Genomic DNA, 16,296 nt, shown 5'->3' on the forward strand with positions numbered 1-16,296 from the left:
TGAATACAATACATCTACTGAAGTTTCTGCAACTTTACTTTAAATACAATGCTAGTTGAAGCTATGCTGGTTTATTCGCATTAATTCAATGGGATTTACATCCAAAAGAGTCTGCACAGGATTGCAACTTTTGTTTTAAAAAAGTAAATCTCAGATTTTCCTATGCTTAAATGAAGATCAAAACATAATATAACAAAACCAATTTCCATCTTTCAAGACTAAAGTTTCAATATCAGACTAATAATCCTCCTCCAAAAAGTGGTAAAACCTATTTCTTTAAAAGAAAGAGGAGGAAGCAGATTTTTTAAAATTTTAATATAATTATATTTTAATGATTTATCTCTCAAAATAATCTCAAATTCTTTCTATAATCGAATCGCATTTTCATTCTAAGCAAAATTTAAGGCTAGAGAGTTGTCATAGAATGACAGCAACCAGTATACTATATCATAGTAGTTGTGACATTGTTTTTAATTGTTGGTTGTATGCCATGCAGTCATGTTCAGTGAGATGGGCAGCCATATAAGTTGGTTAAATAAATAAATAAGCAAGCCCTTATTTACAAACCACAGTGGCTTGGTTTTGCTAATCCCAAAGCAAGCCACTCGGTGCCTGTGTAAAGCATAGACACACGTATGTTTGTAATTTGTGTGTGTGGAAACAGTATGGGAGTACATTTTTGGCCTTTGCCCATTTTACCACTGTATAACTTATTTTCTGTTGTTATTTGAATTTAGTTTAATAAAAAGTACAAATAATAGCCACTAAAAACAAAATGTATTTCATTCCAAAGACTTCTGGCTCTATTCCTCCCTGTACATTCTGTCCTCTAGCACAAGGCTAGGAACTTTCCAACTCACGGACTGCATATTAGGAGACTACAGGAATATTATTGGTGACTCTAGCTCAGGAGTAGACTATTTTCTATCTCTGTCTATGCCCGGTAGGGGAGCCTGAATCCTGGAGACATGCTGCCAGTCAGGGTCAGTAATAATAGTAAATGCTCTTATTCAATATGCAGCGGCTTCTTATCTTCTTATGCTTCTTTGCATGTTCTATTGGGGTGTTTTTTTCTCTCAATAATTGACATAATTGATGTATATATGTTATATAAGTTGCTTTGGATAGACTTTATCAATGCTCGCTATCTGTGGCTAAGTAAGTATAGAACTTTGCAAGTTAAGATGGTAAAATAGTTTGAACTTGATAATAAATCATATTCTCAGAATATTCTCTCTTAACCTTCTATCATAATGTACTTTTAAGTCATGGCCTCATTTTATAAATCTGCAAAATAGGAATAATTATTATCAACTAATGCATAAGGCTGTTGCTACATCATCCTTTCCTGACAAAATCTTCAGCATAATCCAGTGCATTCCATATATTCTGGAGTCATAAAAATGAATCAGATAAATTGGCACAACACAGTCAGTTTCTCAAAGGAAGCTTCCTTGTCCTCCCCTCCCCCCATTTTTGTTTTGTTTTTTTAGCAACAGAGAAATTGGAGAGCTGAGGGAAAGAAACTCCATGCACATCTAAAATTAGAGGGGGTGGGGCAAGAGGCAAGCGTGATAGGGAGCCACTAAATCCTCACTATATTTAACCCCCAGTGGGCACGAGCTATATTCTCAAGTATCTGTGACAGAGCAAGGGCCAGCATCTGGTTTCACAGGTCTTTACCAAACATATCACTGCGATAATGTAATACGTTGCTTGGCAAGAATCTGTAGTATGCTGTTGCAGGCCAACAGGACCACATGTAAAGCCCGATAAAAATAAAAGCACTGAGGTTGAGAGCTGCTACAACAGAACATGAAAAGGACACGCTTTCATTTGCTGTGTTATCTTTCCCAGCTTTTCCTTCACTCGTCTTTCTCCTGCATCCAGACAGGAAGAAATAACACTGGGATTAATGATAAAAGGCTGGTAACACACCAAACAGCTAAAGTAAGCATCCTAGGGAACAATCTACTGTGCAAAGCACATGCATATTTCTTTTTCTCATTTGTTATATATAATCTTATTCTTTTCCACGATAGTTATTCTTTGGTTGTTGGGATAACAAACTTTCCTATTATTTCTCGAGAAGCACCATGAACTAATAAGAAGCATCTCCACTGGAAACTGCCTGGGAACTGTTCTGCAACTTTCTTTCCCACCCACAACCCCACCAACGGGAGATGTGCACTGGGTGGGGTACAAGTGACCAAGCCTCTGTGATGGTAATTATCATATGCTGGAACAGCTTTATAAGAAAGAGAATTTGCTCTTTTAATTGCTCATTTTAGGGTGAGTTCAAGAGCAGTATCAGATCACTGGCTTTTTTTAGGTCTTCTCATAGTGTAATTTTAAATTGACTGCTGTTTTTTTAAAATACCTATTTTTGAACTATCAAGGTCATGGAACCTCCACAAAAGTCAATTTAGAATGAGGAGGAGGTGATGAGCAGAAACTTTATATACATCATCAAATGTTTGCTTTGTGCGGGAGATATGCGTCTTCTTTCCAAAAGTAACTCTCTTGCTGTTTCCTTGAAACACAAATACACACAATAAGAAAACAGAATATATTCTTAACAATCATAGAATGCTCCAAGGTCCCATGAGAAATTTCATTTTCCCTGTTAATTCACAAGGAATGGAACTGAAGCTTTAGAGAGAAGGAGAATGTGAGACCCAACTGATACAAAAGAGTGTAAGAGGAAGGAAGCAAGGTACAAATTTCAAAGGAATAGTGTCTTGCACAAAGTCTACAAACTTGGCTCCAAAGAATGTTGCTTTAATGTATCAATCATTTATTGAGTTAATGAGAATTCAGTTAGCATTTATCTGCCTATCAGCATTCCCCAACTCAGCACCCTCCAAATAATCGACTGACCATCCTAAAAACATTATTTTAACATAAGAGCTTTGGTATCCCCATTTTATATATGTGTGCACATCTGTGTATATAAATTGTCATTATGAGCAACTCTGAATTGATAGTTTTTCTTAAGTTCTTTGGGCAAGCACTTCTTCATCTTTTTTATCTTCTCATCATATTAATAGATAATTAAGTCTGGCCCTTGTTAAAAATAATCACTCATTTGGGGCAGGATCATTCCACTTAATATGGAATGCAGCTCCTATTGCAACTGTCTGGTCATCACCCTGTTTTAAACAGTTGTAAAGCAATTACATGCCTGAAGCTTATATGAAACTGATTAGATGAAGGAGCAGAGATCGGATGCTCTGCTGATCAAAGGTGTGGAGATACTTGGACATAAGCAAATCGGTACTGATTCTCCATACTGGAATGTAGAATTTCCTATGGCCAAAACATTTATAAAGGGAGTCTTCTCTGTTACACACAGGAGAGTTCTTGCTTTGTGAGAAATCTTCAGGTTGTTTGATTAAAAGCTTACAATCAAACTAAACGTGTGTTTTCATACAGCTAAATACTGGGTTGTACATCTCAGAACAAAGAATGCAGATTATGCCTGGAAGAAAGGAGACTCCCTTCTTGGAAAGCAGCCAATGAAAAAAGGAGGTTGAGGTCTTTTTTGGGTAATTAGCACTTTATGGAATCTCAGCGTACTAGTGCAGCAAAGATGTCTATTTTAATATGATAATACACATAAAAGAATCTTAGCAGAATTGCCCCTTCAGGCTTCTTAGCAAAGACCTGAAGACCTCAGACACTATGCTTTTGAAATACACACTGAAGATTTTTTAGTATATGCTTATAAAATATAAATGTATCAAGTAGATGTTTTGAAAATAGTTATATGCTGATCAGAGAGCAACAGTGACTTCAATTTAGGACTCAGTGTAAAAACTTCTATAATTCCCAATTACTTGATGTGATTTCCACCATCTCCTTCCTCTTTACAGCTGCAAAATAAGGGTGATGGCAGAGGCTCTAAATTATTATATTGTGTGAAGATGTAAAGCAGTTCTGAGAAGCACGGTGTGCCCACCATTGCTTTAGAATTTAAATGGTTGGACCAGAATTTCCCCAGTTCAGATGTAGTCACACAATTCTGGTTATCTTAAAACAGAGAACAAGTGTTTTATATTTCTCTTTGTCAGTTAAGGTTATATCTGCAGTGATCAGTTTAGTAGTATTTGGGAAATTAAATCCTAATCCTAATCATGAATAATTCTATAAGGAGATCTTTTTAGGATTCCAGTCTAACAGTAACCCTCTTATGTTGACACAGATATATGGGTAACAGCTTCTGTTAAGCAAGACATAGGACTCTGTAGCCACAGAGCATTTCACAAAATGTATGTTCTTAAATCTTTTCCATTGAGAGCAACTGAGTTTAAGTAGTTAATATTAGCCTGCTTTGCTATGAGGTTCTTCTCATGAAATACAGATTGTGTGCATATCTACTATAATATTCCTTGCCTCTTTATCAGTAATCAGGTAGATCACATTACTTCATATGATTTAAGTAGGTTTGCATAAAGTTTTGCCATATAAGGAAGTGGTTACATTTAGAGATCTAGAGATAATTTATCCCACACATTAACAATTTGGCCTAAAAGTGACTTTGAAATTCAGAGCTAGCATGTCAGCACACCACCTTGGAATTAATTGGAAGCAGGCCAGCCAAAATTACCTTCTAAATACCAAGAGTACTGCATACTGTAAATATAGTATATGCTAATTGTGCATCAATTTTAACTGTTACATTGCATTAAAGAGCAGTTATGTGTACTTCAACATGCTATAAACTGTTATATTTTAGTGGCTGATACTATATCATTCCATCAATGACTTTTTTTCTTCCTACCCAGTGGATTTAGGAAGGCTTTAATCCAATCAGTTTGCTATTAAGGACCATACCGCAGACATTCCATTGCTAACAGCAGCAAGAAACCAATGATCCATTTCCCAAGTCAGCATATCATAGGAGAGGACATCGGGCTCCCTTGCTTTTGGAGACCACCCTTTATGTGGCTAAGACTTGCACACAGCATACAGGCTGTGAACTCTACAGCCATGCCCTAATTCTTTGCTACTTGCCATTGTGCGTGTCTAACCTTGACCTTTCATATCTGCAGTGTCTAACGAAGAATGCTTTTTTTGTATGTAAATTGCAGGCATGGGGATTTTGGACTTAAATCAAGCATAACCATTTACTAGAGCAGCTAAAAAAGGGGTTGCATTGTCCTGATGTAAGATATAAGGTTGAATTTATGATCTGCCTCCCACAAATAAAGAGTCTCCTTCCATCCATGCACTGCTTCTGCTTCAATTAGCATTTCACTGAAGAACAAAGGCTGATATAACTTTCAGATGCCTACATTGCTGTTCTATATTCTTCCCCCATTGCTTTGGAGAATTGTTGGACCTAGAGAACAGTATTGGACATGACACTCCAATTTGCAGGGAAATTGGAGTTGGAGGGAAAGCCAGGTAATCAAATGCTACCTTTCTCCCTCCTGGAATATCTCCAGCTGAACTCCATCAGTGGAAAGAATACTTCCATTGGTGGATGGAAACCTAGAACCTATCTGGTGGTTGGGTTCAACTGGGATACTAAGCTAAAATGTAGTTGCCTAGTTTGTGGCCCAGTGTACTGTAGACACCCAGCCACTGTGATTCGTTGGTGCTTCATTGTTGTGCAAATTCAGCAGCTGAGTTAATTTCATAATCATGGATTTAACCATGAATTATAAATTGTGAAAACATAGCCATGAAATAATCAACTAAATCATAGTCACCACTTTCTTAGCACTACTTTTGTAGATACTTTTCTCTAGGAAAGTGAGCTTTCTTTTGTATTTATGATGGCTGTTTTAGTGCTGAATGTTTTAAAAAGCACCATATTCAAATAATTGCATGCATTTATTATCCATTCAAATGGATGATTATGAATTACATGAAACAACTATTTCATGTTTAATTGTATAAGCTTAATAAAATAGCTTCAGTCTCAGAAAAATCTTTCCACAATTTGTCCAAGTTAAATGAAGAATCAAATATCTGCTTATACAGTAAATATCTCAATACATTCATAGCCATTTCCATCTGTCGTCTTGATGCCTCTTTTTGATGTGACTGTGAATAAAGGATCATAGTGTGACGGGATGGTGCATTACCATAAATCAGGTTTTGTGAAAGACCTTTCTGTTCACATGGCTTGCAGTTGGTAATTACCATGGTAATCTACTCTGAAATATCAACTCTTAGATACATCAAAGAGACATTGCAATAGGCTACTCAACTTACTCACCACCTAAAGGTTAATTTGTGTACAACACAGTTTTTATAGTCAAAGTAATATTTACTAAGGTAGTAGAAATCAGTTTCACATTAACTGGAAATAGTGGGGAATAAACTCATTCATTCATACATATATATGAAATTTATTTTTCACGCTCAGCCAAAAATGTAATGAACGATGTTTTTAATTTTACTGCTAGACAACTTGGCTTCTTAGAGAAAACTATCATCATATTCTTGCTATTTTTTCAAGCATACTTTTAAAAATGCAATTAAAATCCAATAAATAATTAATTGCTAAAAATACAGGAATTCTTTCATTGCAAACTTTTCAGATCAAGGACACACTTGTGAAACAGACGTCTTTCAGTACTTTGATCAAATAATAGTGGTGATTTATTAAGAAATAGGCTTTTTGAATGCTGAAGTCATACATGCTGATTGGCAGTGCCTATAAATAACTATTTATCTAATTAGTAAGCCATTCAGGATCTCTTTTGTTGTATTTTAAGTTAATAACACTTCAAGGGACTGCCGGACAAACAATGAGAAAAACAATGATTCTAAGTATTCAAATGCTTTGAAAATTGTCTTAAGAAAAAAATAGCAATGTGACAAAATAGTATAGTTGTATCAGGTACTGCACACGATACTCAGTAAATAAAATTTAACATTAAAAAAACCACTAGATGAGTATTTTAATTTCTCAGCTGCTAAACTGCTTCATGCAAAAGTCATACAAATGAGACATGGAAAGAGCATAAAAATAAATACAAATTGATTCAGTTCAGTCATTCAGTAACCATTTTGCATCTCACACAGCTGACCAGCATTCTCCCCCATCCCAGTTGGTTAGGTTTCATTACATGTTGTTATTCTGGTGCAAGATCTCATAAGATTTTGGCATTCTCATGAGATTACTAATGGGTGAGGATGGCATTTTTAGCCCTTTTGGGGAAGGGGGCTCTAGGAGAGGTTCAGTGCAAATTAGGTGTATTAACCTAGCAAAGTCTTAATGCACCTATTTTAACAAAGCAGCAAAAATCATGCCATGAAAAGCATGAGCATTTTTTTCTGCATTCCAGGAAGCCAAATTGCAGGCCATATGCAGTCTACCCCGACTTCTATGAATGACCTTGTACGCAGTGAGCCTTTGGAAGTACAGGGTTATTGTACTGAGTTGTCTGAGTATTATGTTTATACAGCTCTAAATGACAAGACATGGGGGACTTATAATTTCAGGCCATACATTCAGCACTACACTTATCACACAAAGCATGTAGCAAGTAAGAACTTTAGTCCCCCATTCAGAAATAATATTTCCATCCCTTCAGTTGTTGCATTACTAAACTAAGACATTAAGGTTACAATTTCTCACTGAATACAAAGATCTTAGCAGACAATACAAGACTATCCTGAAAGTGTCTTGAAGTCTTTGCAAAAGTGTGGAATTAAACCCCATTTTTAAAATCTCAATATGTTAAGAGCAACATTCAAGCTTATCCTCTGAAGCTCCTAACTTTTCTCATAATTTGAAAAATATTATACTGAAAGAAGCAATTGTTCCAGTAAGGCTAAAAAGAAGCAGTGAAAAAAGGATAGTGAGGGCACAAAGTACAAAAATACAGGGAAGCTGGAAATACCATGGGAACAATATTTCAAGCTTGGTTGCCTGGAAAAAAAAAAGCCTTTTGTAGAGCTATAAAGACCTGGCTCTTCTCCTATTGGCTGGACTGGGATGGTAGATGAGTCTGTTTTGTGATTATATATGTTGTTATTATTATTATTATTAAACCTCAATATTGTGTGGATTACATCTTGTTTGTTTTGCTATTTTTTTTTACATTTTCTTTTCTGATGTTTATTGTTGTGCACTAAATACATTATGAGAGGGGTGGTTTTACAAATCGCATAATATATATATGGCCTCAGGAATATACTTTTATTCCTATGCATCTTTCCACTTTCCAAAACTCTTTGAAACTTTAAACAGATGTTGCTCTGACAAATGCAAAAGAACTAGGCACCTGCATTTGTTTGCATAGAATCTAACAGGGCTGATTCCCAAGTCAATGTGGACATGATTGCAGAGTTAGATAACTTACAAACCGGCAATTCACAGGCCAATGTAAGTTATATATAAGTATCTGCTTTACAGTTTCTACACCAGTGCAAAATGTAGAATTAGCAAAATCTAAAGTTTACAGGAGTCCCAATCTTTCTCTCTAGAGCTGTACTTCCCACTCTTGCTTTATTCAGACTATTTCATTGCCTTCACAAAGCAGAGAACCACTATATAATCCAAGGTCAGCAATGGGCAGCCTGGCAGCCTGGCATACTCGATTCCTCCCAAGGGTGTCTCTGGGACTCCAACATTAAAGAAAGAGTAATTTATTTGAACAGAATTGTCAGAGTCTTATGAATTTGGCAAATATCATGAGATTTTGGGATTGCCACTGGAAGTGTTGATGAGAATGAGTGGATTTGACAATCTCCAGAGAGTCTGGTTGTTAAACCACCTGCAGCTTGCTCTAGGAAGGAAACTAACTGATCATCCTGGCAGAGAGTACTGTGAACCTTAAGGCACACTCCCCAATCCATATTGCACAACCGTTCCCAGGAGTTCTGGCTGTGAATTCCTGTCTGATATAATTGAAGAGAAAGTTGGCTCCACCAACGGTGCCCTTCTCAGGTGCCAAACAGCACATTGCCTGAATCAGAACACGACTTAAGCCTATTCCATCCAGGAACATCCGTGATAACTTCCACGTGGAGAGCTGTGCTGAAGCAGCAGCAAAGCGTCTCGGAGCATTGTAAGGCAGCATTTTTACTGCCTTTGCCGGACTGGACCACAGTTCATCTTTCCCACCTCACCTGCGGGACCAAAGGCAGCAGCAGCAGCGCGCAAGCGACAGAAACCCTGGGCCACTGGCCCGGTTCTTTCGTGCCTTAAAAAACTGTGCTGGGAACGGAACTTTCTTCCCCGCGGGCGAGATCTCAGTCCCGGAGCGAAAGGTCTGCCTTCCGGCAGGCGAGGGGGTTGGTGGCGATCGGAGGAGGGTCGTCCCTCTGCCTTCTTTCGGGGGCTGGCTCGCTCAGCGAATGGAAGCTGCCCCGCCGCTTCGGGCTGCAGAGAAACTGAGTCCCTGGTTCCTGGGTGGGCCGGGGAGGGGGAGGCAGTTCCTGGGCGGCGCGAGAAGCTGCCAGCTCCCACCCCCTCTCCTCCCCTTTAGTACCTGCGGCAGGCAGTGGCCGAGTCCCAGAGAGCCCCGCTCCGGAGCGGCACAGGCGCCAGGGTCCTGCACCTTGTCGTCGACGCTACCGGAGCAGCCGCCCCACGCCGTCCCCGGGTCCCAAAGCCCGTCGGAACTCGGGCTCACCGCCCAACGCGGGGCGAGCGAGGCACCACTAGCGGCGGCATGGCCGAACCGCCGAGGCACCCTGGTCGCTGCCGGGCGCCGCTCGGCGTGGCGCTGCTCCTGCTCTGCAGCCTGGCTGCGCCCGGGACCACCCAGCGACAGCCGGACTCAGCCGGGCCGTCGCTTTTCCTTCGGCCGGCAGAATCGGACGCCAGCGCTCTCGACGGGGGCACCTCGGGGATCTTGGTGGCCAACCGCGGGCTGCGCGTGCCTTTTGGCCGCTCCGTCTCGCTGGACCCAGCCCGCGACCTGGTGATCCGCGTGCAGCCGGGCGACAAGTGCATCCTGACCGTGCTGGAGAGCGGGCCGCCGCCGGCGCCTCACCGCCCCGGGGCGCTTTCGCCCAAACGCTTCCCGTGCAACTTCGGCCCTGGCGAGGTGACCTACACGCACTACGGGTCTCGCAGCCCCGGCCGCGACCGCCTGAGCCTCCAGCTGCGCTACGACTCGCCCACCCGCACGCTCGTCGTGCCTTTCGCGCTGGAGGCCGAGGTGCTCTCGCAGCAGCTGCGCCTACTCAGCCGCAACCTGCCGCTCGCCGTGGAGAAGCTGCGTGGCCTCAGCCAGCCCCTGGACGCCAAAGTCCTGGCCTTCGCCGAGGCGGGAGAACCCGGGCGTCGCCACTGCCGCCTCACCGCCCTCCCTCACCCGCCCAGCAGCGGCAGCCACCTGCCCTCCTACGGGCGCCTGGTAGACTCCAGCGGGCGTCCCCTGCCCCCGGGCTACAGCAACGAGTGCAGCCGCTTCCTGAGCGACGGCATCCGCTACCAGCACGCAGCTCCCACGCCGTCCCCCAACCGCGACTACATCCCCATGCGGGTGGAAGTGCTGGAGGACAGCGACTCTCCCGAGAGCCGGGGCCAGCAGGAATACTTTCAGGTAGTGGTTCGGATCCGGGAAGGGGCTGAGAACACCCCACCCAAGCCTAGCTTTGTGGCTTTGCTCATGATGGAGGTGGACCAGTTTGTGCTTACGGCCATCACCCCTGACATGTTGGCGGCGGAGGACTTGGAGACGCCCTCAGATCTGCTGCTCTTTAACCTCACCTCCCCCTGGCTCAGTGTAGGAGGGCAGGAGGGGACAACTGGTTACTTGATAAGTACTGATGACCCCAGCCGGCCACTCACTTCCTTCACTCAGCAAGAGTTGAGGGAGTTGAAGATTGCCTACCAGCCCCCTACAGTGGACTCAGACCATGAGCGACTCTTCCAGCTTGAGATGGAGGTGCTGGACCCTGAGGGTGCCTCTTCAGACCCCTTTGCCTTCATGGTGGTGGTAAAACCTATGAACACTTTGGCTCCAATGGCTGTCTTTAATCGCATTGCTGGCCCTCAAATGATGCTTTTTGAAGGCCAGTCAAGGCCACTTTCTGACAATCTTGTAATCAGTGATGAGGACAACTTAGATGAAGTGAAGGTTTGGGTTACAAAAGGTCTAAAACATGGTGAACTCAGAGTTTTGGGTGCATCTCCTGGTCGTCATTTTTTTACTGCAGCAGAGTTGGAAGCTGGACAGGTGATTTACCAGCATGATGGCAGTGAGCACAGTTTCAGTGATAACATTGTCTTCCGCATGGGGGATGGGCAACACCAGGTGGAGTTTTTTTATCCAATCACAATTGTCCCTGATGATGATCAACCACCACTCCTCAATGCCAACACTGGCTTGGTCCTAAGTGAGCACCAGATGGTCCAGATCTCACCCTTTGTCCTCAGTGCTACTGATATTGACTCTGATGACTCAACTATTCGGTTTGTTCTTAAGGGGGTTGAAAGGTCTTCAGATATATCTGTCCAGAAACATCTTGGTGAGCTTCTGTTGCGTCAGGCAGAGGTTCCATCATCTTATGAAAAAGAGGAAGATGTAGAGGAAGATCATAGTGATCCATCCTCCTGGCACTTTATAGACAGTGAGGGTATGTATGAGAAGATAGTGACTGAATGGCTGCAAGAGGATATCCTGGATGGAAAGTTGTTCTACAGGCATATTGGACCTCATAGCACCAATGTAGTGATGGACCAACTTGTATTCTATCTCCAGGATGATAATGACCCTCCAAATCAATCTGGAGAACAGGTGTTTATCATCAAGATACAGCCAGTAGATAACCTATCTCCAGAACTGTACCCAGGGACCACCTTGCAGATGACTGTCCTGGAATATCAAGTTACACATTTCAGGAAGCATTATCTGTGTTACACTGATTTGGACACAGATGACAGAGAGCTGAAATATACAGTGCTTACATCACCAACTGATATAGATGAAAATCACCCTGTCATGGCAGGTGAGATTGTGCTGACTGACAGCCCTCTGGTGCCCATAACCCATTTCACTCAAGCACAGATAAATCATCATAAAGTGGCCTATAGGCCACCAGACCAAGAGCTTGGCATTACTCCAAGAGTAGTACAATTCACTTACAGTGTAGAAGATACAGCTGGTAATTCTGTGCTAGGCACTTTCACTTTCTTTCTGCAGCCAGTGAATAATCAGCCCCCACAAATAACCAATGCTGGTTTCACAGTGTTTGAAGGGGGTAACTTCTTTCTCACCACCATTCAGCTAGATGCTACTGATAAAGATACAGACACCGACCGGATTGTCTTCACATTAATTGAAGCACCTCAGCATGGCCACCTGCGCTACCTGGAGGAGGGATTGATGGTACAGGGTGAATCTTTTCTGTTAGATGACATTGCTAATGGTCGCATATCCTATCAGCATAATGGTGATGAGTATAGAAGCGACTCCTTCCAATTGGAAGTAAGCGATGGGGTCCATCAAGTACCAATCACAGTTAAAATTGCTGTTCAACCAGTTGATGATGAACGTCCCAGCATCACTGTCACTGGTAGTAATGGACTTTTGGGGGCCTTTATTGATGTTCTGGAAAACAGTGCCACCGAAATAACTACTTCTCTTATCCAGGGCACAGATGAGGATACTGATGAACTGGCATTAACTTTTATTGTAGAGGATCCCCCAAAGCTGGGTAGTATTTTAGTGAATGGGGTGCCCTCTAAAAGATTCACTCAAGAGGACCTCATAAGTGGAACAGTTGTTTATGCTCACAATAGTGGAGAGATTGGACTGAAGAAGCAGACTGATTCTTTCAATCTTACTATCTCAGATCTGTCCAGTGAGTGGGTGGTGAGAGGTAGCACAGTAGAAGGAGTACGTGTGACTGTAACTCTTTTGCCAGTGGACAACATAGCTCCTGAGATTATATTGGGAGAAGAACCATTCACTGTTCATGAAGGAGGGAAAAATGTGCTAAGGTTAGAGCTGCTGGATGTGGAGGATGTTGATACTCCCAGAGATGATGTTCTCTGTACCATTCTAATACAGTCCACTTCTGGATACCTTGAGAATATCTCTCCAGCACCAGGATCTGAGAAATCTAGAGCTGGGACTGCCATCAGTGCATTTTCCATCAAAGATATTCGTCTTGGTCATATCAACTATGTTCAGAGCATCCATAAGGGAGTTGAACCTTTGGAAGACAGATTCACTTTCCATTGCTCTGATGGTATCAACTTTTCACCACCCCAGTTCTTTCCAATTATCATTATCCCAACCAATGATGAGAAGCCTGAATTGTTTGTACGTGAGTTTGTGGTGTTGGAAGGAATGAGCTTGGTAATTGACACGCCCATTCTCAATGGTGCTGATGCTGATATACCCCCAGATGAATTGTACTTCTTCATAACTGTTCCTCCAAAGCATGGCCAGATTGTTAACCAGCTAGCTACAGGTACTGTGTCTGTTACCAATTTCACTCTGGAAGAAATTCAGGAAGCATCTAGCATTATCTATGAGCATGATGACTCAGAAACTAAAGAGGACACTTTCAAAATCCAGCTCACTGATGGCTTGCACACAGTGGAAGAAGAAGTGTTAATAATGGTCATCTTGGTTGATGATGAAACGCCCCGGATGTCCATCAATGATGGATTAGAAGTGGATGTTGGTGAGTCTAAAGTTATCACCAGTCAAGATCTCAAAGCCACTGACATAGACTCAGAAGACAGGATGCTTACTTACATTATTCGTTTACCACCCAGACATGGCTTACTACAGCGTATCAGTAAAGAAGAAGAGGTGCTAGAAAACATTACACTTGGCATGAATTTCACACAGGATGACATAGATCATGATTATATACGTTATACCCATATAGGCCAACAGGGACTCCGTGACTTAATTAAGTTTGATGTCACTGATGGCATCAATCCTTTGATAGACAGATATTTCTACATTACTGTCAGTGGCATTGATATGGTGTTTCCAGAGGTGATCAATAAAGGTGTCACTTTGAAAGAAGGCGGGAAAGTGACTCTAACTACTGATCTCCTCAGCACAAGTGATATCAACAGTCCTGATGAGCTGCTCAGGTTCAGCATCACCCGGGCGCCAAGCAGAGGACATTTGGAGAATTCTGACAACCCTGGAGTTCTTGTCACTACTTTCACTCAGCTTCAGCTAGCTGGAAATAAGATTTATTACATCCACACTGCAGATGATGAGGTGAAGATGGATAGCTTTGAATTTGAAGTGACTGATGGCTATAATCCAGTCTTCCGTACTTTTAGAGTCTCTATTACTGATGTGGACAATAAGAAGCCAGTTTTGACAATACATGACCTCACAGTTCAGGAAGGGGAAACCAAACTGATCACACCATTCGAGCTAAATGTGGATGATCGGGACACACCTGACCATCTACTCCGTTTCATAATTACCCAAGTCCCTGTACATGGTCAGATTGTTTATAACAACAGTTATTCCATCACCAGCTTCACTAAACAAGACTTGAATGAAAATATGATCAACTATAGACATGATGGCACTGAAACTAATCACGATAGCTTCTCTTTCACTGTAACGGATGGGACACATCCAGATTTCTATGTTTTTCCTGATACCATCCTTGAAACACGTCACCCACAGATGATGAAAATTCATATCAATGCTTTGGACAATGGAGTACCACAGATAGTAGTGAACAAGGGTGCTTCCACACTGAGAAACATTGCAACTGGGCACCTGGGCTTCCTAATAACCAGCAAGTCCCTGAAGGCAGAAGACAGAGATAGTCCACACAAATTATTGAAATATAAGATCACAGATGGGCCAAAACATGGATTTCTCATTAATGTTGGTCTAGGAAATGCAAGTGTCAAAGCCTTTACCCAAGGTTAGTACTAACTGGTCACCAGTTTATTTATTCATTTCTTTAGAGGGTTAATGCTTCTAAAACAATGAAGTCTGGTTGAATATTGTTTTAAGATCTTATTCGCAGACCCACCTCTACAAACAGGTTACTCTTTGATAGGGTCATTACACCCATCCAAGGTATGGTTTGTTTAACTTGGTTTGTTGCCAGGATCATAATTAATTGGATTCATAATCCTGCTAAGCCAAAACCAACCTCCTGCCCCATAATAGCTTAAAACAATGTGTGAGTCCAGCAGTAAAGCCACACAGGGGTCAGTCCTTTGTAGGACAAGTGGCTTTGTGTTATGGGCACCAAACTTATAAATATATTTTAAAATCACAATAGATTTATATGGTTTATTGCATGGGCTTTCTCAGATGTTTGGTGATATAAAATCTTTAAAAGTTACTTTTAAAAAATCTCAACATTCTAAAGGCTTGTTATACATTAGTAAATATATAAACATCTGTAATATGTATTATCCAGTGGAATGCGAGAGTAATTTTGCCGTGGTATCATCCCATTGATCATTGTTCAGTGATTACAACTCAGCACAAACTATCAGTTCTATATTTCACTCCAGGTGCTTTGAGTGTATAGTAATTAATAGCTTGGATTCACGCATGAAGCCGCTGATGTGATTTGTTTGGTCTTTCTACTGAGATTTGTAAATGTATTTATTTATTTATGCAATTTCTATAGTTTCCCATCTCAATCGAAGTGACCCTGGGCAGCGAAGAATTTCAATAATTAAAATCATTAAAACAATGACAAATTATACATTTAGGCAGATGACAGTTATCATAAAAACTACATAAAAATCCATGCAACCAGGTAATGGGGCCCTTAACATTTTCGGGGGCCCAGGCTCAGGCACATAGCCAGGTTTTTAAAGCCTTAAGAAAGGCTAGCAGGGTCAGGGCCATCCTGAGCTCCAAAGGAAGACTGTTCCGAAGGGCAGGGGCTGCTGCTGAGAAGGCCCGCCTTCTGGTCCCCACCAGACGACATTCCTTGGCTGACAGGATCCGCAGCAACCCCAATCTCGTCTGAATTGGACAGGCAGAAACTATTGAGAGAAGATGGTCCCTTAGGTAACCTGTTCCCAAGCCATGCAGGCTGCTAAAGGTGACAACCAGCATCTTGAACTGCACCCGGAAACACACTGGTAACCAATGCAGCTCCCATAGTAGTGATGTTACATGTACCGCATATCTGGCACCATTTACTACCCACGCAGCCACATTTTGCACCAGTTGAAGCTTCCAAATGCTCTTCAAGGGCAGCCCCATGTAGAGTGTGTTGCGGTAATCCAAACGGGAGGTAACAAGGGCATGAGTGACCTCCATTCCAGTCCAGGAATGGGCACAACATAAATGCTTTGTGGCTTAGCATAATGAATGACAGTGCTAGGCCACTACGGCTTGCTCAATAATTCAT

At 41.9% G+C, this 16,296-nt stretch overlaps 1 protein-coding gene across 1 annotated transcript in view; it reads left to right on the plus strand.

The window, feature by feature from the left end:
* The first annotated feature begins 5,818 nt into the window (after positions 1-5,818).
* Positions 5,819-16,296, plus strand: part of FREM3 (FRAS1 related extracellular matrix 3) — an 80,645-nt gene continuing 70,167 nt past the window's right edge. The window contains exon 1 of the mRNA XM_088132808.1: positions 5,819-14,838. Within this exon, the coding sequence (XP_087988934.1) occupies positions 9,639-14,838 (5,200 nt within the window). The 5' untranslated portion in view covers positions 5,819-9,638. The remainder of the gene's footprint in view (positions 14,839-16,296) is intronic.

The sequence above is a fragment of the Python bivittatus genome, unplaced genomic scaffold, assembly GCF_059951505.1.
Source record: "Python bivittatus isolate LINGU-HERP-01145 unplaced genomic scaffold, Pbiv_v1 ctg000070_np1212, whole genome shotgun sequence".
Taxonomy (NCBI): Eukaryota; Metazoa; Chordata; class Lepidosauria; order Squamata; family Pythonidae; genus Python; species Python bivittatus.